Genomic DNA, 24,039 nt, shown 5'->3' with positions numbered 1-24,039 from the left:
CCAATACGTCATCGCGCCTGACTTATATCTATTCAAATCATATTGTTGGTTGTACAATCAATCATTCTTGTATTCTCTCTGGTTACTTGGGTCAATCTGATCTGATTCGACTCGAATTATCGAATTAGGGAGTTGGGTCAATTCGGCGCAGCAGCATTAGCCCCATTGATACTCAATAAACGAAAATCAGAGGAGCAGAAAAGATGGCCCCCAAATTACGAGTCCTAGTATCTACTCAACAAGGATATCCACCCTCGACGCCCTGCGCTGTCAACTCTGCTGAGCCGACGAAAATCAACACGGACGGATTCGAAGGTGATCTCTGGGTATTCATTGAAGGGTATAACGGGGATTTGAATAAGGGGCAAGAGGATGCGTATTTCAAAGTTAAGGGAAGAGAGGGGATGAGTTATGGGATTGTAGTGAGGGGTGAGTTTTTGGACTCGTTCGATTTGATTTGGACTTGGATTTGGACTTGAGTCGGATTTGGATCTGGATTTGGATTTGGATTTGGATTTGGATTTGGAGTTCGAGACGGAGTTTAGCCAGACTATGCATTCCATTCGGAAATGGGGGTTGATCTTGCGTTCTGGGCTATTAGTTTTGGCTCGGCTCATGATCATGATGAATGATCCTGGCTATCAACGAAGTCCTTCCCAACCTCTTCTTATGGATCTGATCTTGTCGTTGTGTTGTATCAGTCGACCCTCAACGGATAAGATCAATGTAAGAGAAGATGCTCCGGCTAATGCATTTAACTTTAACTTGCACAGGAAAATACAAGAAGCCCTTCAATGCCGATCAATTGGTCTTTGGGAATGTATTCGAAAAGCCCATAAGGGATAATTTACCTTGGGGAACGAGTATAGCGACGAAATTCATGTAGTGGGTGTTTTTCTCCTCCTTCTTCTCCTTTTCTTTTCGATTCTCCCCGACCGTCGACGAGAGGTGATACCTCATATCTGCCCGACAGGTGACCTCCTCTACTCGAGTCCGGTTCGGATTGGATCAAATGCAGATGAAATGTATGGTAGATACTGATGACTTCCGAAAAACAGCTTTGTCGATCCGACTGTCGAAGCTGATATATACGCGGATAAACCTTGGGCCCTCTCGCCTGCTCTGGCTACTATGGCTCATCTCTCCTTAAGGGATGGCGATGGCGACGGTGACGGTGGACAGAAGGGGGAGAAGAAGCCGTACATTGAAGAAGATAGTTTAGATTGGATCGAGGAGGCTGTTGAGGGTGAGTGCGAGTCTGACGGCAAGAGAAGGCGTGACGAGAGTGAGAGAAGGAGAATGAAGGGAGATGAAAATGCGGTCAGCGAATAAGAGCGGAGAGGAGACAAGCGGAAATTGGGATAGAATTCCAGAGGCGCGGGGAGAGGGAAGTGAAAGCTTGCGATCTGGCTCATTTATCATCTCGTGTTTGTTAACATAGCCATGGATATACCTTCTTATTCGAACTCGAACTCGAACTCGAACGAGGATGAGAAAGCGCAAATATCCGCAAGGAGGAAATGGTTGACCAAGTCTAGTAATCGGCAGTTGATCGATGTGAAAGAGGATACGGAGGTGGGTATGGAGTTTTGTAATGGTTTATTGGGTGAGTGGAAGTGTCTTCCATCGGTATACGAGTTCCCTGTTCTTCGTGTCAATATTGGTGCTCGTCGGCTTTGGTGTGGTTGCAGGTGTCGATTTCATGCTTTGAGGCCGGCGAGGATTTTGACGATCTTCCAGTGGATCAACTGTTGTCTATCGAGATAAGCAGATGACTACGAAACCATTCATCCACAATTCAAAATCCTTGAGACCATATAAAACTAAATGTTGATGCTGAACCTGACTTCACACGCTGCGCTATTAGACTTCAACACCCTCTCAGCGACTTTACCGTCCCCTTTCAACCTCCAAATACCCCTTTTGAAGTACTGGGACGGACAACCGGTCACATATGTCTGCCAGGATAAGACTCCTTCGGGAGAATGTCCCGTAGGAGCAGGATCAGGAGGAGGAGGGAATAAGGTGCATTGGAGTGTGGCGTTTGAGATTGTGGACGAAGATGCGAAAGCTCAATTAGTCAAGAAGGGAGGAGAAGTTTTGAGTCATGGTGAGGCTGATGCTCACTCTGACGACAAGACAAAAGCGAGCGAGGACGAGAGCGAGAGGGAGGCAGTGGGGTAGAGGATGAGGTTAGCGATGATGTAGATTAGATTAGAGGAGAGGGGATGAGATTAGATGAGATTAGATTAGATTGTCTCGGTTTAGTTGAGTCTAGGTCGATTTAGCCTTTGCACGGCCGATGAGTATGTGCGCGTCAGTCAGCATAGATTCCAAGATCAGCTGGTTTTTGTGTAGTATAGTATAGTCAATTACAGTTCTGATGTGAATGTGAATAGATGTATAGATAATTCGTACCCGGCTCAGTCAGACGTCTTCCTCGATTTTTACGCTTGGATTGTTCCGACCTGACATGACCTGACATGACATGATTTTTGCATGGGGATCAACCGGATCCAATATATCTATAAACGTTAACCTTTTTCTCATGTGCGTCTCCCCTCTTCCCTCTTGTCTCTTCGCGCAATCTTGCGTCATCTTTTGATACTACTTCACTCTTTCAGCATCTCGCGAGTCTCTTGTACTTCGCTTCTTCTCGACATCATCGCATTTCTTCGATGGCAAACGGTGGAATACACACCGACTTTTTCCCCTTTCCTTACTCTTTCTTACCGCCTTTCTCCCTCTCGGCCTTTCTCAAAGCCCTCTTCCTGATATCCTTGTGCATATTATCGATAACCTTGATTCCGCTGACTTCACTGAGGTATCCTGCGAAACCTACGGCGTAGTCGAGGAAGGCATGAGACCAGAATGGAGTTCTCTCGTACGGTCTACCTTGAGCACCACGGGGTTGACCGATTGAAGAGAGAGCTGATTTGACGAACGATGCTGGAGTAGGAACGAGGGCGGACGATCTTCGGATCTTGGACATATTAGAGACCTGCGTCAAGTCAAATCAAACCAGAGCATTAGTGTCATGTTGCTTCTTAAACTTCAGCACCACGGAAAAGTGGGTAAAGGTGGTTAAGAATGTCGATCGTATATAGATGGATGAGGAACAATAAAAAGTTGAACAGGACAAGCTCAATCTAGATAGTCCACCCACCACGAAAGCAGCTTGAACCAATTCCACGTCCACACCCTTACTCTCCACTTCCACAGCCAAGGCTTTGGTCCAAGTGGACAGAGCTGCCTTCGTACCTGAGTAAGTAGCTAATAGGGGGGAGGGGATCCTTCCTGACAAAGAGCCGATTGTGGTGATCAATGATCTAGGAGATTCTCTTTGGGATGATCGACCGATCATTGACGGAAGCACTGAGTGGGTGAGCAGCAGGGTCCAGTTGATGTTCTGCAGATAGTTATCGTGTTAGCGATTCAGCTTTGGCGGCCGATGCGAGCGCGGCTATTGGCGAGACGTATGGATAGCCGGGAGTGAGTGAAGTGGCATGACGAGAGCATGCTTGTATCGAGGGGATTGAGGTTCACTTACAGTCTCGATAATCTGGTTCATCTCGCTTCGCTCGGTCTCGACAAAAGAGACGGGCATAACGTGAGACGCGCCGACATTGTTGACTAAATGATCAAGATCAAGATCAACATCATTCGGCTCTTCATCTCGGTGGACAGTGCGGATAGGCCAACTGACTCAAAACACCAAGATCATTCTCTTCAGCGAATAAACCAATCTGAGAGAGAGCTTCATCTCGGTTCGATCCGGGTGAAGCGACATCAACAACGAAAGATTTGGTCTTTACGTTGTAATTGCTTTCTAAAAGGAGAAAACAAGATGTGGATATCGTCAGCTCAGAAACAGGGCAAGTGATGGCACTGGAATGAAAGAGGGCAGGCAGGATTTACCTAGTTCATGAGCTACTTCGTCGAGAGCGTACTTCCTACGTCCGACCAAGGCAACGTTGAATCCCCTCTTGGCTAATTGTTTGGCGAACTCCAGACCCAGCCCTCCAGTACACCCTGTGACAAGAGCCCAGGTTTCGCCTTTCTTGGATTTATAGCTTTTTACCTTTCAATACACACTTATTAGCTATAGACCAGGAGGATAGAGGATCAGTGGGGAGCTGGGGTGACGTACGTCTTTACCTGGGAGAACAGCTAACTCGAGGATGAGCCTGAAGAATGAGAGTGTGTATCGAAGGAGGAAAGCTGCTCCGACCGCTGAAAGGATGATGGCTGAAAGAGGTACGTCGAGGACTGTTTAACCAGATCTCATATTAGTTTATCGTTCGGCGGTGTGATGGTTTTGGATTCACCTATCTCGTGTCCGAAGACGCGGTAGGTAGGGTGTCCTGCCAAATGGGAATGGACGTGGATCGTGTGTGCTACCATCTTGACTCTTCTGGTTTCTGTGGTTATTGGAAGCGGATAGGTAGGATCAGTCGTAGAGCTGAAATTGATGCGAAGACTGAGCATGGGGATACGGCATACCAGGTTGTGCTAAATGTCCGAGCGCAGTGTGAAGGGTTACGTAAATGGTCTGTGTAAGTCGGTAACTTACCCCGCAAGCTACCCCGCTTCCGAGTGAGGTCAGTGCGCTTCTCAGTAGTCATAAGAAGCATGAGTCAACCAGAGTAGACAGACAGCTAACATTGAATATCATCATCAAAGCGACAGAAATACACATCATTGACAATAGTATAGAACCTCTCACAATGTGACCTCACTCTTCCTGTTTTTCTCTCTCCTTCCTTCTTTCACAATCCCAAGTCGCACATCGGAAGCGGCTACCAGATGAAATCACAGACTATCTACCGCTCGGAGCCGGGATAAAGTAGATCACCACGCACAGACCTCACGACTCAATCCGAGAAATACAATATACACAGATCCATAGCACCGCACACACATGTCAATGAGGAAGAAACGCGGTGAACCATCATCATCATCATCATCACTACAACCATTTCCTAAACGTTTCACCCGTTCGTCCTTGCGAAACAACCAGTCCGAAGAAGAGAAGGAAGCACTGCCCGAAGCTTCATCATCCAGTAATCCTCGTGCGACATTGAGAGCGAAATCGAAACCAAAAAGGAAGAGAAACGATACCTTTGGAACCTTAGCATTGTTCACAGTCAAGAGGAGACCTTCAAAAGCCTCCGCTGCCTCAACATCGGCGAAAAGCAGAAACACCGCTTCCAGGATGACATCCAGCCAGCCCATTGTGCTGGACGATTCAGACGATGAGCCTGGATTGGGTTACTTCGATCGCTCCGATGGTGATGGTGATCTTGACATGGATGACGATATTCAAGCTGCCATCACGGCGTCTTTACGATATCAAAATCATGATTCCCTCGGTGGTCCTCCGGCTTTTACGGCCACCAGAACGCAAGGCCTCCCACCACCTTCGCCTGCACTGACGGAAGAGGTCAGCTTTGGCTCAGCAGGGTGGAAGAGGGACTTCATGAAAGCCAAGTCGAAGTATTCTGAAACCGGGGATGTAGAAGGATACGCTGGGATGATAGGTACAATCGAAGGTGCGTCCACCTAGAACGCGCAGCTATGGAATCAAGCTTCGTCTCGTTGACGCTGCTTATGCTTTGAACCAAAATCTTCTCCAATCTCATTCCGATGCTCGATATCCTCTTCATCGGGGTCAACCGCTTGATGATAACACATTTGTGAGCTGACGATATCTTGATATCCAGGTCTGAAAAGCGGCGATGCAGACGATTCTATGGCTTTCAAGCTGGGATATGACGATATAGACGGTAGAGAACAGAAGCTAGATCTGGAGATGGTGTTTCAAGGTGATTCACCCTTGTTTCCATTCGCTTAGCCATCCGCAACCGATAGTTCCTGATGATCACTAATGATCAAATGGTATTCTCAGGACTGAAACAATACCCCGCATCATACAAATTGGTCATATTCTCCTCCTCTTCAAATTTACCCAAACGCGCCGAAACGACTTTCACCCGTTTCACCGAGATATACGATCTCGAGATTCAACCTCTGCTAGAAAAAGTTCTCGCTTCCCTTCAAGGCGATGATGAAGCCACAGGTGGGGTGCCGCCGGACTTCGACAATACTGATGTAGAAGACGAGGATGCGAATATGGTAGATGGAACAGACCCCTGGGCGGAAGAGCCTGGACGAGGGTTCGAGGTGGCGAAAGGGTCTAGCGCAGATTTGGGAGCGGGATTCGTTCAGTTAAAGGAGTGAGTGTTCGTCGACTCAGAGTTATACCTGCTTCATATGGCTACCTCGGCTCAAATCCTTCCCGCTATTACTGCGTGATTCCAAAGCCCGCTTGATTCTTCGCCTGATGTCATTTATTTCCCTGTCGTGTTTTTTCTTCGTCCGTACTGCACCTGGAGCCTACGTCGCGTTTTCAACACATGATCAAAGCTGATCATCATCGACATTATAGCCACTTCGAACAAGCTAAGATCTGGGGCTATAGACCAGGGCTAACCCAAGTATCAGACTTTTGGGTAAGTGTCACTCAGTTTGAGTTGAGCTAATAGTGTAGATTGTATCCTATTCGATACCGCTCAAATCCTTACCAATCGACCCAAACGTTCTGGGAATGTGGGACGACGGTCTTGTACAAGCATGGAAAAACCATCAAAGAATCACGTTGCTGATCGGCACCGAAACATATCCGCCGCACATGGACAAAATGAAGTACTGGCTGGGTGTCCATCCTAACTGTGAGTAGAGTAGTATCTTCAAGAAAGACCATTTCTCACTCTGAATAGATAAACCTCGGCCGGAAGTGTTGGTGTCGACTACCCGAGGGCACGGTATACCAGCATTCTACCTGTCTGCTCCACTTCTGAATTACCTCAAGTCGTTCGGGCGATGCTATAAACTCCGCACAGCATTTGGGCTGGATTGGAAGGACGCCGATAGCATCGGGCTTGATGAAGAATTGTCAAGAAAGGCATTTCAGCATGGCGAACTACCTAAATTTTCGGGGAAAAAGGAGAAGGACGATCCAGTTGCCAAAGGCTTCGAGCGTAACGTACCACTGGTAGCCTTCCATTGGGTGATAAGGCGATTCATGGAAGCACCGAAATACTGTCTGGTGGGCTGATTCTCGTACTCCCGACTGCATCTTGTCCGAGAGCACTGACACATATCTTTGCAGAATTGTGGTTCAGAAGTCTCTCTTCCTGCGCTCCGGCCTTACGTTTGCGACAAACCCCTTTGTATCTACGGCTTTATGAGCCTTGGTCTTGGCCCATCCGTGGAGCATACAATCATTACTCATCCAGCGGTAGTAGATATTCTCTTATCGTTTGCCCACTGTGCTGCCTCTTCGGAGATAACAACCAGGATGGAACTGCCGCTGCATCTGCAGTAAGTCTTAATCGCCTCGAAAGAGTGATTTCTTTCGCGAGCTGATATGTTCCTATCTTACTGTAGCATCGAAGTCCCAATCGAGTTTGGTATACCCACCCCCAAACTCATCGACGACTTGTCGGACGTCGATCAGCGGACAGCACTCGCTTTCTTGATCGAAAAGCTGCCCAAGGTCTCTCAGATCAAGACTCACCTGGAAGCCGGTCGCAAGTTGAAGTCGTTGGACTGCTTTTCTGGCTCGATCGGGGTATTGAGATGGGTCATCGGTTCATGTCGAGCTTATCTGAAAGAAACGAAACTCGGTGAAGGCGTGCAGCAAGCCAACGACTCGATAGGTGGCGGAGACCTGAAGCAATTCACTTTTGTGGTAGGCAGCCCTGAACAAGAACAGAATTTTAAGGAAGAGATCGAGAAGGCCAAAAAGGAAAACAAGAATTGCAGAACTTACTCTACCTTATTGGCGTTTCACGGATCCGGGACGGAAAGATGGCATAATATACTACGAACGGGACTCGATTTCAACGAGACTGCCAATGGTCGAGCATATGGACATGGGGTTTACTTCGCTTCCGACTCGACAACATCCATGGGAGCATATGCTAGAGCTACGCCTTTCATGCGAGAAAACGCGGATTTCAGGCTGTCCAGAGCAACTGCACTTGTTGAACTCGGTAAGCGATTACGAACATTGCCTTCCATTCCTGCTGAGCTCCGTTACCTTACCAGTTTTACATTCTGGTCCCTTTGCATCTGGCGAGACAAGCTGATGTGGGCGTACAATAGTGAATGTTCCGCATACCTTTGTGTCCTCATCCCCGTTTTACGTGGTCAACAATGTCAAGCAAATCAAGCCATTCCTCCTGCTTGTACAGGGTACTGATATGTCGGAAGAGGAAGAAACGTACAAAACAGATAGTCGTAAAGGGACACAGAAGGCGAAGGGAGATCTATTTATTCATGATCCGCTCTTGAAGCTCAGGCCAAGATATAGTTCGGGAGATCTTTCAGTCGTGAGTTGAGACTCATCATACAAGCTTCCGTTATCACGATAGACGTATGTATGTATGGCTGACTGGATACTGCAGCGAATGCCCGAAAAATTGACTCGAACCAAATTCGTCGACAAAGAGCCGAACGATCAAACGGATCACGACATTCTACATCCGCCAAAGAAGCAGAAGATTGACTTTAAGCCTTCTCCTCAGTCTCGCTTTCACAAAATCCAGCTTCTTCCTCCTCCCAAAGATACAAGCGTAGTGGCAAGCAAAGCTATAGCGAAAGAGCTGAAAGCTATTGTGAAAGCTCAGGCAGAAGGAGATTTACCATTCTGGATCAATCCGGATGTTGAGAGGTAAGTCAAACCCGGTTCACCTGAGTGGTTGAAGGATTGCTGAGCGATAACATGATTAGCTTATACTCCTGGATCCTCGAGCTTCATACCTTTCCTCCGGACTCTCACCTACACCAAGATCTCAAGAAGCACAACATCAAATCGATAATCGCCGAAATCAGATTCCCAGCCTCTTTCCCTCATTCACCGCCGTTTATGCGAATCATCCATCCGAGAATGATGCCCTTCATGCACGGGGGTGGGGGAAACATCACTGGCGGAGGAAGTGTGTGCAACGAACTCATGACTGCTACAGGATGGAATCCAGCATTCTGCACTGAGGCGATAGTCAGGGCAATCATGACTAATATGACTGAAGCTGTACCTCCGGCAAAATTGGATCCGAGAAGCTGGGATTCGCCTTATACGATGAGGGAAGCTGTAGACGCTTACAAGAGAGTAGCCAAGGATCATGTGAGTGATTCTTAGGCCAGGCAATATCCGGTGTGGAATGATGTTACTGATATGTCTGAATGGCTGAATAGGGTTGGGCCGTCCCGATCGATTTCGATAAATTGACAATGTAGACAGAGAATACGATAATCACAAGTTGTATATACATCATCCATAACGCCTCTTATAAACATTCATGGCGCCTGTATCTTTATGAGCTCTACTCCCATATGTGTATCCCTCATCCCGTTATACGATATGTGACACGATCATGCATGAACATAAATTATGCAGAGCAACGGTCGGAATGATGGAAGGGTGGAAGGTTAGGCGCGACTTATTGGACTGTCGAAAAGGTTTGGATCAGAAGGCGCGCCGTGGTTCTCTTGGTTCGAATGTTGGATCTTCCTTGTTTCGTTGTCGCTATCTCATCCATCCATAGTTTTGTCTTATAACTGTTGCATAAACTCGTAAAATTGCACTTTGGGCTCTATATATAGGTCAACATCGATACCTCTCACCAACTGAACAAGTCAATCTAGGAAGAGCCTTACCTGATCGAGAACAGAGCCAGACTTGCAGACTTGAAGAAGGAAGAAGAACCGATATTGGGACTTATTTAAGATGGGTAAATATTATTGTGATTATTGCGATATGTAAGTGGTTTTTCTTGATAACAACTTATCTGAGCCATCTAAGTATTCCATCGTCAATCATCATCTTCGTGCCTGCCAACTGCCAAATGCCAAAAGTACTGTAGTTTGTTGGGAGCTGAATGATCGGCTGGCACTGATGCTGACGCTGACACTGTTCAAACAGTTATTTAACGCACGACTCGATGAATGCTCGAAAAGCGCACAATACAGGAAGAAACCACGTATCGAACGTCCGAGACTACTTTGCCGGGCTGAATCATGATAAAGCGCAGAATATCATTGATCAGATTATATCTCAGCATGAGAGCGGAGGGGGACAGGGAAGACAACAGATGATGATGGCGCCTTCTATGAGGTTGGGAGCGGGGTTCTTGAATCCTATGACTACTGGTGAGTCTGAGTCTTACAATCATCTTTCGCCTTCCTCTCTTTGCTCAATGAGTTCTACTCTCTGCTCTTTGCTCTTTGCATCTTTGCTATTTGCTCTTTCATCTCGAATCATAGACTCGTTCCAACCGAACGACTCCATTGTTTAATACGGTTTATTTCCATTGTTGGATTATTCGATTATTCGATTTTAGCATCTCCTTAATCGATTCATCGTGACACTGGGATCACTGTCACATGGTTGATTTCAAACGATACTGGCTTCAATACTGGCTTACTAACACTGTTATTCCTGTTGCGCCAAAACAACAGGCTACCCACCATCGAATTACCCACCACCTCAGCAGAATCCCAACCCCAACGGACCCCCATTCCCATTACCACCTCAACAATCCTTCAGACCCCCTTTCCCCCCTCCTAATCCCGGACAAGCTGGTGGGCCACCGTTCCTCCCTCCTGGTGCAGGCTCAGGGACACCTCCTTTCCCCGGAGGCGGTCCACCCGGAGGGATGCCACCATTCCAACCTGGACCACCGGGTGGTATGGGTGGATTCTCTTCTCCTGGAGGAGCGCCCGGAGGAGCACCAGGACCGAATGGATTACCTTTCAGACCACCGCCCAATGGATTCGCTAGTCCCCCCACAGGCGGAGCAGCACCAGCCGCGTCAGTACCGGGAGCATCAGCACCCCCTCCGACGTTTACGCAAGCTGCTGCGCCACCTGCAGGGGCGGCGCCGGGGATACATCCTGATAGATTGAGGATGATGGGTGGGCGATAGGTTTAGGTTCAAGTTTAGCCTCAGGTAGAAAGTGTAGATGGAAGATCAGGAGAAGCGGTGATTGTGGACGTGGACGATATGGATGGGTTGACAGAGTAGAAAACGATGGGTCGAATGTCCCTATGAAAGCAGAGTCCCATCTGACTTGACAGTGGAAGCAGGAAATGAAGAGGGATTGTGGGTACAGAGACGTGGACTATATAAAATGATGTATAACAGATTGACTATTCATGCCATATCATACCATTTGTGACAGTCAGACAAAGCAGATGTGCGATCAGACTGATGATTTGTTTGGGAGAGCGGACGATTGCCAGGCAGCACTTTCAAGCGGTCTGACTCCTGAAACATCAGAAAACATGCTATGCTAACAATTACATTGCGTAGTAGAGAGCAGGCATGATAACGACATCTCTTTTCAAGCTACACTTTCGCATCATCATCTGGATTCCTCTCTACTCATCTCCAGCATTCTCACCGTTAGCCGTTTGGCCCTTCTCGTTTTCTCTGTCCCCTTTGAGCAACTTCAAGTTTTTGGCTACCCTCCATTTCTCATTAACCACCTCGGGAGTCTCGCCTTTATGCCTCTTCTCCAACTTGGTATACTGATGCGAAATACTGACTTCACCTCCTCCGAGCGGATACGTAATCTGATTATCTTTGTCCTTTTTCAGTGTCTCTCCTTCACCGTATATCTGATGTAATTTTCGTAACGATCCATTGATTTGCCACGCTCTCAAATCAGCTTCTTGAGCTAAACCCATCAAACTCCTCTCAAACCCTTCCCTCCCTCCCATTGCTTCCCTGTACAATCCCTCCTTTTGATCGCCGGGCAAGGTTTTCCACGGTCCATCATACCCACCAAATCTCCAATCCAATATACCCTCGTATGCGCACTCATGCAGGGTCAGAGGTAAGGCATCACCCATATTATAAGTTGGCTTCGAAGGGTATTTCTCCACATCCAATAAATCCCTCACTATCGTCGGATCTTCCAAACCTGATCCAACTAAAAAGAGTACAGCGATAATATGTCGGACTTGATGCCATAGAAAAGCGGTCCCTATCAAGTTGAATATCATTTTTTTACCGTGTGTATGACCGTCTTCATCGATTTCTTTCTCGAAGTACGCTTTAAGGATGGTACGTTTATGATTGTTGATTTGTTTGGACCCGTCGAGTTTACAGAAATTACGATGGTCTTTCTCCCCGATTAGATGGGATGCTGCTTCTTCCATCAGACGAAGATCGAGGGGAGCACCTAAAGGAGAAGATTCGAGATGGAAGGCGTATTTGTAATGCCGGTACACGCAGGAGAATCGCGAATCGAACTCTTGTGAGAGGGGAGACCAGGCTAAAACTCTGATAGAAGGTGGTAAGACGCCGTTGAGTAGTTTGGGGTAAGGGTATTCGATGACTGGGGAAGGTGTTTGTGCGGTTTCTTTCTTTGATTTCGACTCCGATCTGGCTTTGGCTTCGGACATGGATTTGGGTTGACGGGTACTTGGAGCTTCACCTTCACACTCGTCTTCGTGTTCGCCCTCGCCATTTTCAGTATGTGTTTTGGCTTTAGCTTTGGGAAGAGGAGGTTCCTTCGCTTCCCTCCACCCGATTTCAGAGGGTAATGCCTCACCACCATCATCGGGTGACCGTAAACTCCTGACCCAAAGATTGACTACTTGACCCTCCCCACTGACTCCCCTATCTGTCCTTCCGCATCTACTATACCCGCACCCTTCTAAACCCTTTCCACTCTCGATCAACTTGGTCTTCTCCAGGGCTTTCAACAGCTCCGACTCGACAGTCTGCACATCGGGCATACCGGGTAACGGCGGTTGTAAGGCTAATCCGCAATATGGCCATCCGTAATAACTGATCATGAGTGCGATATGCCGCGTGGGGTACGAGTTGAAGTTAAATGGTTTCTCGGTTTTGCGTATGGCTTTTCGGGCGTGTTTCCGGAGGGGTTTACCGTTCTCGTCTACCATTGGCGTAGGCGTTGACACAGGTCTGGATGCAGAGGAGCTCGGAGTGCTCGACCCATTATTGTTTAACTTCGTGTGATCGGGATCAGGGTTCGCTTTTGTGTTGGAGGAGGAGGCGACGCCGGAAGTAGGTCGAGTTTGGGAATTTGAGATGCCCTTGGCGGCATTTGCATTTTCGAGGAACTGGATTTTGGAGATTAATTCTTCCCGGGATAAGGAAGCTAGATGAGCCATTTTTCTCGATTGTCTTCGGGTGAGTTGTAGGATCAAGGTAGATCGCATATAGCGATATGCTCAATCCCGGTTGTTTTGCTGCAGTCGTACTTGGGATTGATAGTGAGGCGGAGTGATATACTACTAGGCTTGTCAACATCAAAGGCAGAGTACTCGTAGTGTAGACTGGAAAAGTTGGACAAATTAAAGTCAAAATCCAGTGATCCCGACGGCGGACATCACCGCGGTGGTCAACAGGAACGGAATAGGAAGATTAGGATAATTCGACCTGAAAGATCCACTCGAGCGCACATAACACTACAGAAGGTCAGCAATGCATGCTACATCTGCTACAAGAGAGGTGGTCGTTCAGACCAAGACATGCTCAGTCAGCTCAGGAATGAATGGCAGTTTGTGAGAGCCTTGCCAATCAAGTATGACTCACCCGCGCAACAGAGAGATGCCGAAAATAAGGTTTAACCTTGGAACGCTGTCAACGTCATTCGTTGTTTTCGATTATAGTAAATTAGTTATTCACCCTTGGCATATCAACATGACCACCTGATAGCAGATACGTGAGATATCATCAACATCATATTGTTACTCATATATTATCAATTCAGCCGCATTGCCACTGGACTTTGACCGTTGTGCTCGCCTGTCTTCGCCGAAGCAGACCCACAAAACCGAGAAGACGCTGCGGAGTCCGATATGGTAGTCGATACTCCCCTTGCGAATGGGGATCCAACCGACCCTGCTTTCCCCTCGGAACAACCTCCTATACCGATACAGACACCAGTGATTATCAAATCAGTCAAAGTCAGCCCGCCAAAAGAGGAACCGACGGTAGAGAAGACTTCGATATGGAATTGGTTATTGTTCTTGCCTATCTTGACTATCTTACCGTTCTATCTATCGAAACTGCATTATACCTTGCCCGAACCACTGCCCCCTCAGTGAGTAATGTGCCCTTTCTCATCGTATTAGCCCGCATGGTGCAAGGCACCTGATTAGTCCAGCGTACTGATTCACCTTTCTCGCTTCTACCACGCAGCGACTCAAATGGGGATCCTCAGCCCTCTGAAAGTCTGATACTTGGTCACATAGAATCGCTGGAAAATATAGGATATCGAACGGTCGGAACCCGGGAATCTGTCTTAGGAGAACAGTATGTAGTGGACGAAGTGATGAAGCTTCTAGATCAGTGTGAAGGGAGCGAGGTGCTGCGGTGTGAATCGTGGACTCAGCAGGGATCAGGATTCCATTCGTGAGTTGAGTTTGAAGTAGTTCGTTTAAACAAGATGAATATAAATACAGGACACCTTCCAGGTCGGATATTGTCCTGTCAACCTTTTGATTGTTGACGAGTCTATGTTTTTCATTAGCTTCGATATACTGGACCATGAAGTCCTAAAAGCGTACAATGGAATAACCAATATAATCTTGAAAATATCGTCGGTCAATCCGCCATCCTCAAATTCGTCTGTACTTATACCGGATCAAAGTCAAAGTCAAAGTCCAAGTCAGAAGAAAGATGCGATCTTGTTGGGATCGCATATAGATTCGACTTTGCCTTCGCCTGGCGCTGCCGAGTGAGCATCCGCTCGTGCTCATGCAAAACACCGTTCATGAAAAGTTATAGAGCTGACGAGAGTCCGGCACTGGCGTTGGCAGCGATGGAATGGGTGTCGGAGTCATGCTGGACATTGCGCGGGTGATGGTTGAGAGAAACCGACCGTTTGATGGATCCGTCATCTTCAGTAAGGCTCTCTTCTCTTCGGAAAAAAACACACAGAGAAGAGGGAAGCTGATATTTGTTATAGTGTGGAACGGAGGGGAAGGTAAGCCTAGGCCGGACGACGCGGAGCTGATAGCGTAGAGACCCTGCAGGATGGATCGCATCTTTACTCCACTCAGCATCCGACAAGGCATCAGTGAGTACCGATGCATAGGTATACCTTCTTGAGGTATAACTTGCTGATGACTTCGTCCTCCGTAAAGGGTTCGAGCTATGATCAACCTTGAAGGTTAGTTCAGCCCTGGACTGTATTGATTTGGATCAAAGCTGACATAGTATTCAGCGGCCGGAAGTACGGGAGGAGCACTCTTGTTCCAGGCTACGAGCAAAGAGATGATTGAGGCATACTCTCATGCTCCTCAGTAAGTCTGTTCAGTAGGACTTACGTTTGCTTTCCTGTAGCAAATGCTGATGACGATGACAATGAGCAGTCCCAGAGGGACCGTCATTGCTGCTGATGTTTTCTCATCCGGTATCATGATGTCAGAGTGAGTCGCCTGCATTGATGTACCCCCGCTATCTCACGCCGCTTATATGTCTTGGCGACAGTACGGACTTTGTGCAGTTTGAGAAGTATCTCGGGGTCTCAGGGCTGGATGTGGGTCATCTTGATTCTTGGCCCTAATCCTCGACCGCACATACACGAAGATGATAAAGCTGATTAACGCGATGATTTTTGGTGTAGATGGCAACGGTCGGACATAGTTATTTCTATCATACCAAGAAGTACGTCTTCTAGCCGTACTTAAGCCTTGCACAACCTGGCTAGCAGCTGATGACAAACCAGGGACTCGATCAAATACATTGAAGCTGGTTCAGCACAACATTTCGCCAATAACATAATAGCCATTGTAGATCATCTCACATCTCCCACGTCACCCCTTTTACAGTCCGAGCCATTCTCTCCGCCGAATATGGTCTATTTCTCCTTGTTCGATCAGATCTTCGTTCATTGGCCTATAGACGCCTCGATGCCCTATTACACTGCACTAGCTACCCTCGTAGTAGTTCTCAGCGTGAAACACTTGTCATCGAAACGATGGAAAGCCTTCTTGAGCTCACTGATCGGAACTCCTCTGGGCATGCTGGGTGGTGCGGCGGCTGCGAATCTTCTGGCTGCGGTCCTTCGCTTGAGCGGAAAAGGACAGATCTGGTATGTTCAACAGCCTCTTTCTGCGCTGCATTTCGCCTAGCGCAAGCTGCTACCCATTATATCATACTGAAACAGCCGTTTGCTAATCTGTTCTGGCTTGACGGGCAGGTTCCGACACGAACATCTACCTCTATTAATATATGTCCCAGCGGGATACATCGGCACGTTCCTCACCCAGCTACTACTTTCTAAGGTTCTATCCCCTATATCGAGATCTCAATTGGAATCGACATACTACAGTGCTCAAACGCTTTTCCTGGCGAGTCTGATGATCCTTCTTCAGATCGCCAATATACGGTCGGCTTACCTCTTCGCCTTCTTATCGACTCTGCTCGTTTTCGGAAGCTTCTCCAATGAGGTGTTGAGGATGCTGGGGATCGGAAGTAAAGTGGAAGGAATGAATATTAAGAGTACTTATTTGATTCCTCTTGTTGGGTTTGCTGCTTTGGCGGTAGAGGCTATCACGACTGTACGTTACCCTCTGATATCTGCTCAGCGCGGTCCTGCGGTCCTGGGGTTCTGAATTTGGTATGACTGTGTGAAGCTGGAAAGCTGGGAAGCTGATTGATGGGGAATTGTGTAGACGTTGGATATCTTCACGCCGTTAGCTGGTCGAATGGGTAAAGTGAGTAGACTCTTGATGACCTCCAGAAGCTCTGTCTCTGCATCTCTGGCACCGGACGAGAAAGTTGATAGTGTCATAATTGTAATGTGATAGGATGCCCCGGCAGAACATATCATAGCTACTATCTCATCCACGTCGGCGTTCATATTCTTCCCGACCTTCATACCGCTTTTCCACCGAGTCCCGCGTTCGACCCAACGGAAAGTAGTATTAGCCTTGTCCTTGTTTTTAGCTGGAGTGTTGACGGCGTTGGCGGGTCCTTGGTATTGGCCATACGATGCTATGCATCCTAAGCGAGTCGGGGTACAATACTTGTACAACGTGAGTTTGACATCTGTGAACAGTTATCCATCATCTATCATCCGGCAGAGATGCTCGATACAAGGTACGATTGTTGATGCCTTGATTTACTTGATCTATCTCAATCGATTCGATTCGCCGGTAATTCAGCATACATCAGGCGAGCATACGGGACATGTAGCATTCATGGACCAAGGTCCAACTAGGGATATCGTCTCTACTATACATACCAAATTTGGGCAAGAGGACTCAGAAGTGGTAAACACGAAATTAACGGATTATGATTCGGATTGGGATGTGATATACCCCATATCGAGCTTTATAGATACATACAAATTCCCCATTGCGCCAGAAACGAAAGAGGACAAAGAATTCGAATGGCCGACGATGGGATTTTATACCCAGGAAGTCAAGTGGGAGTATGGAATGAGGGAGCTAAGATTGCGATTTGATTTCGTGAGTTAATTTAAGTTCTTGCCACGTTTGAGACTTTCTGTGTTCTTTTCTTTCCCTTCTTTCGCTGACGTTGAACTTCCATCAACTCCTCGTCCCCACTCACCTTCCCACCACCCGCTCGCTGTCACTCGCACAGAACGGCCTCGTCTGGCCCACATTAGCGTTCGAAGCTGCCGTACTCAGATGGTCATTTGACATTCCTCCGCCAGTCGAGAAAATGCGACATCATATCAAAGTGGCGACTTCGATAGATGAGCATACGCAGGATCTGAATTTGACGTTGAGGATGGACGAGGGTGAGAGGATGTATATACATTGGTCTGCTGTTGGTGAGCTTGACCATTTTAGTCTTCTGGAAATGGGGAGATACGAGTGCACGGTGTTTATGCTGATGTTGAATTCTTGCTGCAATTGATAGATCTGAACCAGATGGTACCTGGGACCGCGTCTCGGCTGGGACCGAATATGCCAGCTTCGAAATGGTTGACCGCGATCGATGAGTGGGCGGACAGTGAATATGGGGGTAGTTTGGAGATTATGATGAATGGGGTAGTGTGCGGGGTCATAGAGGTTTAACGTGGATTAAGTCTTCGAGTTCCGATTTTTTTTGGAGAGACCGACGTGCATATCAGCTTTTTTGGATGAGGAGGCGGATCTCAAACCGTTTGAGATCTAGAACTTCTGAGACAGAGCGAAAAAGGGTATGTCAGGGAACTCCTTCCACTTGGATCTGATGGGATATGTGCGGCCCAGAATTAAGGGAAGTCTGAAAGGATGGTTGGTTTCAGGAAGGATGTCGAAGGGACACATCGATGCTCTCGAAGTCTAGTTGGAAATGTTCGACAAGGTCAGTAGAGCGGAATTGACGTCGATTTACTGATGTCAGCCACGGTCTTCATGCAGTCGAGCGGGATAAAGTCACTAATCGAAGGAGTCTGATGTCGAACGTCGATTATCTCAAGAATGATCTGTATCTGCGATCTCAAGTTGATGGAAAGGGACGCTTTGACATGATGTTGTGTGTTTACTTTGTCTGTGCGTGTGCTTAATTGGTTGATTGATATTCTACTGATTCTACTGGTGGATGATTGGTTTGTTGATGCTTCAACGATGCGACTAATGCTCACCTTGTTACTGATCTCTGATTATAAGGTGCATGACAACGGAATATGATTTCTGACACATAACACTTCGCATTTGACACAACACCTACAGTCGCCAACACTATCTACTCGACTGAAGTATGATAATTTGAACTCGGTACAATGACCAACAACCACGCTCCGCGACATAAACGCTCTCAAGCCAAAGGCTTAATCTCCATTCCTACTCCGACATCCTCATCGACATTCATGATTGACCAACCATACCAGCACCAGCACCAGCATCGTGACGAAGAGACAAGACCCCGGTTCAGCGGGGAGAGCCTTACGCCAAATGACGGTTATTCAGGCCTGGTAAGTCTTTCGCTGATTCCACTTATCACTCGGTCCGAGACCCATTGAGACATCGGCGAGACGAGGTTGCTATTCACAGGAATTCATAGCTAATCTTGCTGCGATCTAGTTCACATCAGGCTTATTACCCAACTGTGTACCCACACCATCACCTACGTTGTCTTCTTTCCCATCTCCTCCTAGACCCGACACGCAACCCAGTCCGCCCAAACCATACCTGGCACCACCATACTATGGAAATGTTGGAGGATCAGGTCCGGGTCTGGGTTCGGGTCTGGGTCTTGGAACCCCAACAAGAAGACGAAGATCCAGTATAATCCACACTACCCCAGGCTCAGTCTCGCCCAAGAAATTGAAATCCGCAGGAACGGATAATGGGGTGGAAAGAGCTCTTGATAATGTTATGCGCAATCTACGAGTGACTATGAGTATGACTACGACTCCGAAAAAGAATAGTTGTTCGTATAATGGACCTCAATCAAGGTGGTCCTCTTCCACCGAAGGATCTACCTTGGAGTCTCACCACGAAGACGAAGAATCTGGGTCTGGAGGGTTATTTGGAAAACCCAGAAAATCAAGTGAGACGACAAGGTCGAAATTGACGATAAGATCAACCAAGTCTTCTAAGAAGGGTAGAAAGTCCGAAGATACACAGAGAGGCATGGATATTGATTGCGATGATGGTCGACCTCAAGTTCCGCCGATCCCGCAGATACCGACGACGATATCGATCCCGATACCTTCTACGCCTGGACGAAGTCGACGGATGATGAATGGGTTAGTTAAACGACTTGGATTGACCCCGAAGAAAAGCAAACAATCCTTGTAAGTCATCTTTTGGTTCTATCTTACAGCCGTCCCAAGAATCACCACTTCCAAACCCAATCTTGCGTGTGTTTTCACTTGTCCCTCCGTCATTCTTGGCTGCGGTGGAGGACACAATCCAGCTGTATGAAATAAAGCCAAGCTGATAGTCATGTACGCGAATGTCTGACTATAGACCGCCATCGCTGCCTGCCAACCAGTTCTCTGAGCGAGAGGTTCCACCTTCAATTCCAGAACTACCGCTCGCTCTCCCACCACCACTGCCTATCGAGATCGAAGACAGGGTCATCGCAAAGAAAGGTTCATTCTCGACATTGCGATCGGCAATAACCAAGAAATCGTCAAACACAACTCTGAAATCCTTCAAGTCGGCCTCTCACCCACACCACCCCTTCGCAACTTGCACTTACGGCGAAGAAGAAGCACCGCCCATCCCATCTGGTCTACCTAAAGCCCGATACCATGATAAAGAGATTGACGCCGAGATGCCTGATTATTTCCCGTCAACTCCGAGATCAAGGGCGATTGGGCGTCGAACACCGAAATCATCAATTGGTCCTCCTAGATTACAACCCGATTTATCACCTTCCAAATTCCTAAATCAGTTACCTCGAAAAGCGCCCGAAACTCCCAAACGAGATGCCTTTGATATCGATAGGAACATGCTTGCGACTCATCAGACGCCTCCGCCTGCCTCTGATCGACTTGGGGGAGTGATACGATTTGAAGAGGAAGAATTAGGTGATATAGTCATGTGTCCAGACACGTGTCCGACCTCGCCCAACCAGTCGACCGAGCTACCAGATCTCGAAGGCGATACATCCGTGGATAGATCTCAAGAGATTTTCACTCCGATCTCTGTGTCGAAGAAGCATGATGCGAAACCGACGCAAGCTCAACTTGTGATTCAGCAAACTATGAATTCCCTCACTCGAGGTCAAAATGGTCTGGCTTCCCCCTTCAGATCAGGCGTATTGTCCACACCTACAACTCCAAGTCTGGATCATACGGTCTTCGCAAAGGCGACAAAGTCCAAGCCAGTTTTGCTCAATCTCGATCCTGTCAAAAAGAAGATGGTCCATCCTGGATTAGCTTCTCCTGCTCAAATCCAGAGTCAAAGCCGAAGTCAGGGTGAGAGTCAACGGACTTTACGAAGTAAGAAATCTAAAGATCGCTTGGCCATTGGACCTGGAGGACCGTTATCGATGAAGAACGTCAATTCCCTTGGTTTGCCAGTCCCGACTTCGGCTTCGGAACACGCAGGAAACAAAAGCAAGACCTCAAGGAAAGATCCGCTGGGGATCATCAATCGATTCAGATCATCAAGCAAAGTCAACATCGACAGTGAGTATGCGGATATGCCGTTCAGAGGTGGTGCAGGAGATGGATGGTCGACACCGCTACCTCTGCCTTTGCCTTTGGCTGGTCCTTATGCGGGTATAGGCAGTGTCGCCTTTCCTGAACCTCGTCCATCCGGATCTGGGGATTTACCGAGACCGAGGAAATTGAATCTGGGTACGGTGGAGAGTTACTTCGATGAGAACCTGAATACCTTCAGAGCTGCAAGTGCAAATAGAAATGAAAGTGGGTTTGGGATTACAACGGGACTTAGTACGAGGACACCTTTGAATGTTAGTCAGACGAGAGGAGTTTTACCTGATTTCTCGGCTCCTCCACCACCGACTTCGAATCATACTTCCTTCAACAGCAATATGGAACAATCCAAAAGGGCTAGTGGAGATAGGATGGAAGATGTTAGAGACAGATTCGGAGATGAGTTTGATAATATTGAACAGAGTCCAGAATACTTCTTTCAGCTAGAAAGACCTGTACAAGATGATTTCGACATTGACATTGACAGTGACGGGGAAGATGAGAACGAAGGTAATATCTATAGAGATAGAGAAGATAAGACTTTGAAGAAGATGAGGATGAGCGGACATACGATACATACGATGACTACGGGCGAAGGGGCGGAAGAGTGGGAGTTGGAAAAGTATTTGAGAGATTGGGAGAGTGATCATGCGCAGGAAGCGGTGTGATGCGGGTGTAAGAAACAAGCACAGGAGATATATACGGGGGGCACGGATGGCGGCGAGATCATAACGCTTTGACTGAATGACTGGACAGACACGATCATCGATACGTTCGATGTAGGGCACCGAAAGACGATTGCAAGGTGATTGAGATTAGTGGAAATGAGACGGGTTCTCATGCTTGATTGTGTATGTCAGAAAACGCCTTGATTATTGGCATTTGCTAGGACGATGAACGTAGGCAGTTTTCTTCAGCTTCTTGAATGTATATGATAGATCTCAAGCGTGGTCATGCATAGCTGTATGGAATACTAAGTTATCATTTTATCATTACGTATGAGCCTGTTGAAGACTTGTTTATCGATTAAATCGCCAATTGCTCTTTATCTGATCGGACCAAATCGACGATCGTGATCGTGCCTGTGACGTATTATATCATGACTGTCACGGTGGATTTCTGTAATCCGGCTGTACAGCTGTACATGGCATACATCATCAGGTCAACCAGGGTATTATGCTATTATGCGATTATGCGTATCCGATCGATGGCGAGGTCATTTGCTGGAATCAGCCGGTGTGTGGTGTGGGGTGGGTATGTACGCGTGTGCGTGCATGGGGTATGGCGCAATTCAGTGCGTACTCTACGGATGGTGCGATTGATCGATTGGTATGGTATACATATACCGAACGATTCATGACGGATTCTGTACACTGCTATTGCTTGAGATAACTCACTTGAGATCAATGTCATTCACTAGACAATTAAGCAAGATAACGTCTACCACAGCATCCGCCCACGTTCAACCAGCATTACTTAGTCAAATAGCTAAAACACCTTCGACCGTATTCGTCAGAATGGCCTCCACTGATTCAACAACCCCGAATTTCGGATTCAAGGAAAGACAACCCACTGCCTCTGAACAAGCACTTGTAGATGATGTGCTTCAGTTGTACCAGCTCAACCCGATCAGCTCGGCGTATGCGAGGTACGATACCAATGCGCAATTCCATGATCCGATCGGACTTGCTAAAGGTCTAGAAGCGATTGTGAGTTGCGTTTTAGCTTCAGCTTCTTTAATTGTCAATTGTCATTTGTCAGCTGTAGGATATCCAGGTGACCACGAATCGGAATCATCAATCGCATGTCGGAGATTAATATTGTTTTGGTGTTTTGAAGTTTCGTTGGAGTTGACACTGATCTTATGCTCCATGTGCGTTCGTACACACAGAAAGCCCAGTTCAATGGAATGCCAAAGATCTTTTCGTCCTCTGAGACCAGAGGTTTGAAGTTCCTTGAGAACCCCGAAGTGGTGAGTCCGAGATCTAGTCTAGCTGAGTTGGCAACTGAATGACCGACGTGAACCAATTCCTACTTTTCGTTTTTCTTTAAATGGTAGCAACCCCCCTCGGTCCAAATCTCCCTTTCACAATTATACAAGATGAAGCCCACCGGAGAGAAACTGGTCAACTCTTTAGTCACTTTCCACGTTGATCCTTCGTCCAACTTGATCTTGAAGTGAGTAGACGTTCCGCTTCGACAATCTCTTTGTCGCCTTTCGTGCCATCCAAAACCGCAGAAACCGCTGGAAGCGGAGCATTCAGTCAGCATAGCTGACCTATAATCCTTGCCATGGTATTGTAGACACGACGAAGAGTGGGATGCTAAACCCAATACCACCGGAGAAGATGGGTTCCTCGGAAAGATCAATGAACTCAGAAAGAAGTTCACTGCTTCGGCTGTGCATGCTGGAGTGGATACCACCCCCAAGGATCAACAGTAGGCTCCTTCTCCAATTTTATAAGATTTGAAAAGTGCACTGCGCACTGTAAAGTTGTGAGACGTCAGAAGTATTAACTATGTAGTAAATAACTCCTGCTAATGAATGAGGATATGAACGATTGCCCGTATTGCTGGGATGCTTCTTGTTCGCCGAGCCGAGCTGACTTCCCCTGGGCAGTTTCAGTCCTGGTCAAATTGCATCTCATGTACATCACATCGGATTGCATTAAGTGAATTGGACTGCTTTGACTTGAACACCTTGAACGTTGACCGCGTATTGTATTGGACAGACACAGGAATCATGATACTCGTGTTCATATTGTACTGTATATCTAGCGATACATGTAATTTGACCCTCGTTCCCTAATCCCATTGTCGCCGGATACTTTGATTCGCTGCTTAATCTCTCGGCCGCTCAAG

At 47.3% G+C, this 24,039-nt stretch overlaps 8 protein-coding genes across 8 annotated transcripts; 6 read left to right on the top strand and 2 right to left on the bottom strand.

Annotated features, from left to right (window-relative positions):
* Positions 1-203: 203 nt before the first annotated feature.
* On the top strand, positions 204-2,184 carry I303_104831 (uncharacterized protein; the record flags this gene model as incomplete). Its single annotated transcript, XM_018407498.1, has 5 exons — positions 204-429; positions 774-885; positions 1,059-1,246; positions 1,442-1,606; positions 1,868-2,184. 5 exons carry the CDS (start codon positions 204-206, stop codon positions 2,182-2,184), a joined length of 1,008 nt encoding a protein of 335 aa, XP_018262709.1.
* A 535-nt stretch (positions 2,185-2,719) lies between these two features.
* I303_104830 (long-chain 3-oxoacyl-CoA reductase) lies at positions 2,720-4,404 on the bottom strand (the record flags this gene model as incomplete). The annotated part of the gene is made up of 7 exons (XM_018407499.1): positions 2,720-3,001; positions 3,167-3,409; positions 3,551-3,633; positions 3,707-3,829; positions 3,919-4,081; positions 4,151-4,269; positions 4,329-4,404. 7 exons carry the CDS (start codon positions 4,402-4,404, stop codon positions 2,720-2,722), a joined length of 1,089 nt encoding a protein of 362 aa, XP_018262710.1.
* A 517-nt stretch (positions 4,405-4,921) lies between these two features.
* I303_104829 (uncharacterized protein) lies at positions 4,922-9,303 on the top strand (the record flags this gene model as incomplete). Its single annotated transcript, XM_065969045.1, has 12 exons — positions 4,922-5,552; positions 5,724-5,825; positions 5,909-6,236; positions 6,449-6,512; positions 6,707-6,731; positions 6,780-7,108; positions 7,172-7,383; positions 7,450-8,057; positions 8,170-8,396; positions 8,472-8,737; positions 8,797-9,190; positions 9,262-9,303. The coding sequence occupies 12 exons, from the start codon at positions 4,922-4,924 to the stop codon at positions 9,301-9,303; spliced, it is 3,228 nt and encodes a 1,075-aa protein (XP_065825117.1).
* A 490-nt stretch (positions 9,304-9,793) lies between these two features.
* I303_104828 (uncharacterized protein) lies at positions 9,794-10,991 on the top strand (the record flags this gene model as incomplete). The annotated part of the gene is made up of 3 exons (XM_018407501.1): positions 9,794-9,825; positions 9,989-10,215; positions 10,525-10,991. 3 exons carry the CDS (start codon positions 9,794-9,796, stop codon positions 10,989-10,991), a joined length of 726 nt encoding a protein of 241 aa, XP_018262712.1.
* Positions 10,992-11,446: 455 nt separating this feature from the next.
* On the bottom strand, positions 11,447-13,210 carry I303_104827 (tRNA pseudouridine(38-40) synthase; the record flags this gene model as incomplete). The annotated part of the gene is made up of 1 exon (XM_018407502.1): positions 11,447-13,210. The coding sequence occupies one exon, from the start codon at positions 13,208-13,210 to the stop codon at positions 11,447-11,449; it is 1,764 nt and encodes a 587-aa protein (XP_018262713.1).
* A 690-nt stretch (positions 13,211-13,900) lies between these two features.
* On the top strand, positions 13,901-18,097 carry I303_104826 (uncharacterized protein; the record flags this gene model as incomplete). Its single annotated transcript, XM_065969044.1, has 18 exons — positions 13,901-14,145; positions 14,244-14,456; positions 14,575-14,781; positions 14,864-14,949; positions 15,013-15,064; positions 15,118-15,123; positions 15,191-15,216; positions 15,271-15,349; positions 15,419-15,475; positions 15,537-15,585; positions 15,673-15,713; positions 15,775-16,140; positions 16,249-16,609; positions 16,724-16,765; positions 16,859-17,086; positions 17,216-17,521; positions 17,658-17,850; positions 17,940-18,097. 18 exons carry the CDS (start codon positions 13,901-13,903, stop codon positions 18,095-18,097), a joined length of 2,715 nt encoding a protein of 904 aa, XP_065825116.1.
* Positions 18,098-18,786: 689 nt separating this feature from the next.
* Positions 18,787-21,845, top strand: I303_104825 (uncharacterized protein; the record flags this gene model as incomplete). The annotated part of the gene is made up of 3 exons (XM_018407504.1): positions 18,787-18,978; positions 19,088-19,803; positions 19,979-21,845. 3 exons carry the CDS (start codon positions 18,787-18,789, stop codon positions 21,843-21,845), a joined length of 2,775 nt encoding a protein of 924 aa, XP_018262715.1.
* Positions 21,846-22,694: 849 nt separating this feature from the next.
* On the top strand, positions 22,695-23,620 carry I303_104824 (uncharacterized protein; the record flags this gene model as incomplete). The annotated part of the gene is made up of 4 exons (XM_018407505.1): positions 22,695-22,886; positions 23,069-23,149; positions 23,237-23,355; positions 23,482-23,620. 4 exons carry the CDS (start codon positions 22,695-22,697, stop codon positions 23,618-23,620), a joined length of 531 nt encoding a protein of 176 aa, XP_018262716.1.
* Positions 23,621-24,039: the final 419 nt, after the last annotated feature.

The sequence above is a fragment of the Kwoniella dejecticola genome, chromosome 5 (assembly GCF_000512565.2).
Source record: "Kwoniella dejecticola CBS 10117 chromosome 5, complete sequence".
In the NCBI taxonomy this organism is placed as follows: domain Eukaryota; kingdom Fungi; phylum Basidiomycota; class Tremellomycetes; order Tremellales; family Cryptococcaceae; genus Kwoniella; species Kwoniella dejecticola.
This window is presented reverse-complemented; position numbering and strand designations above follow the sequence as displayed.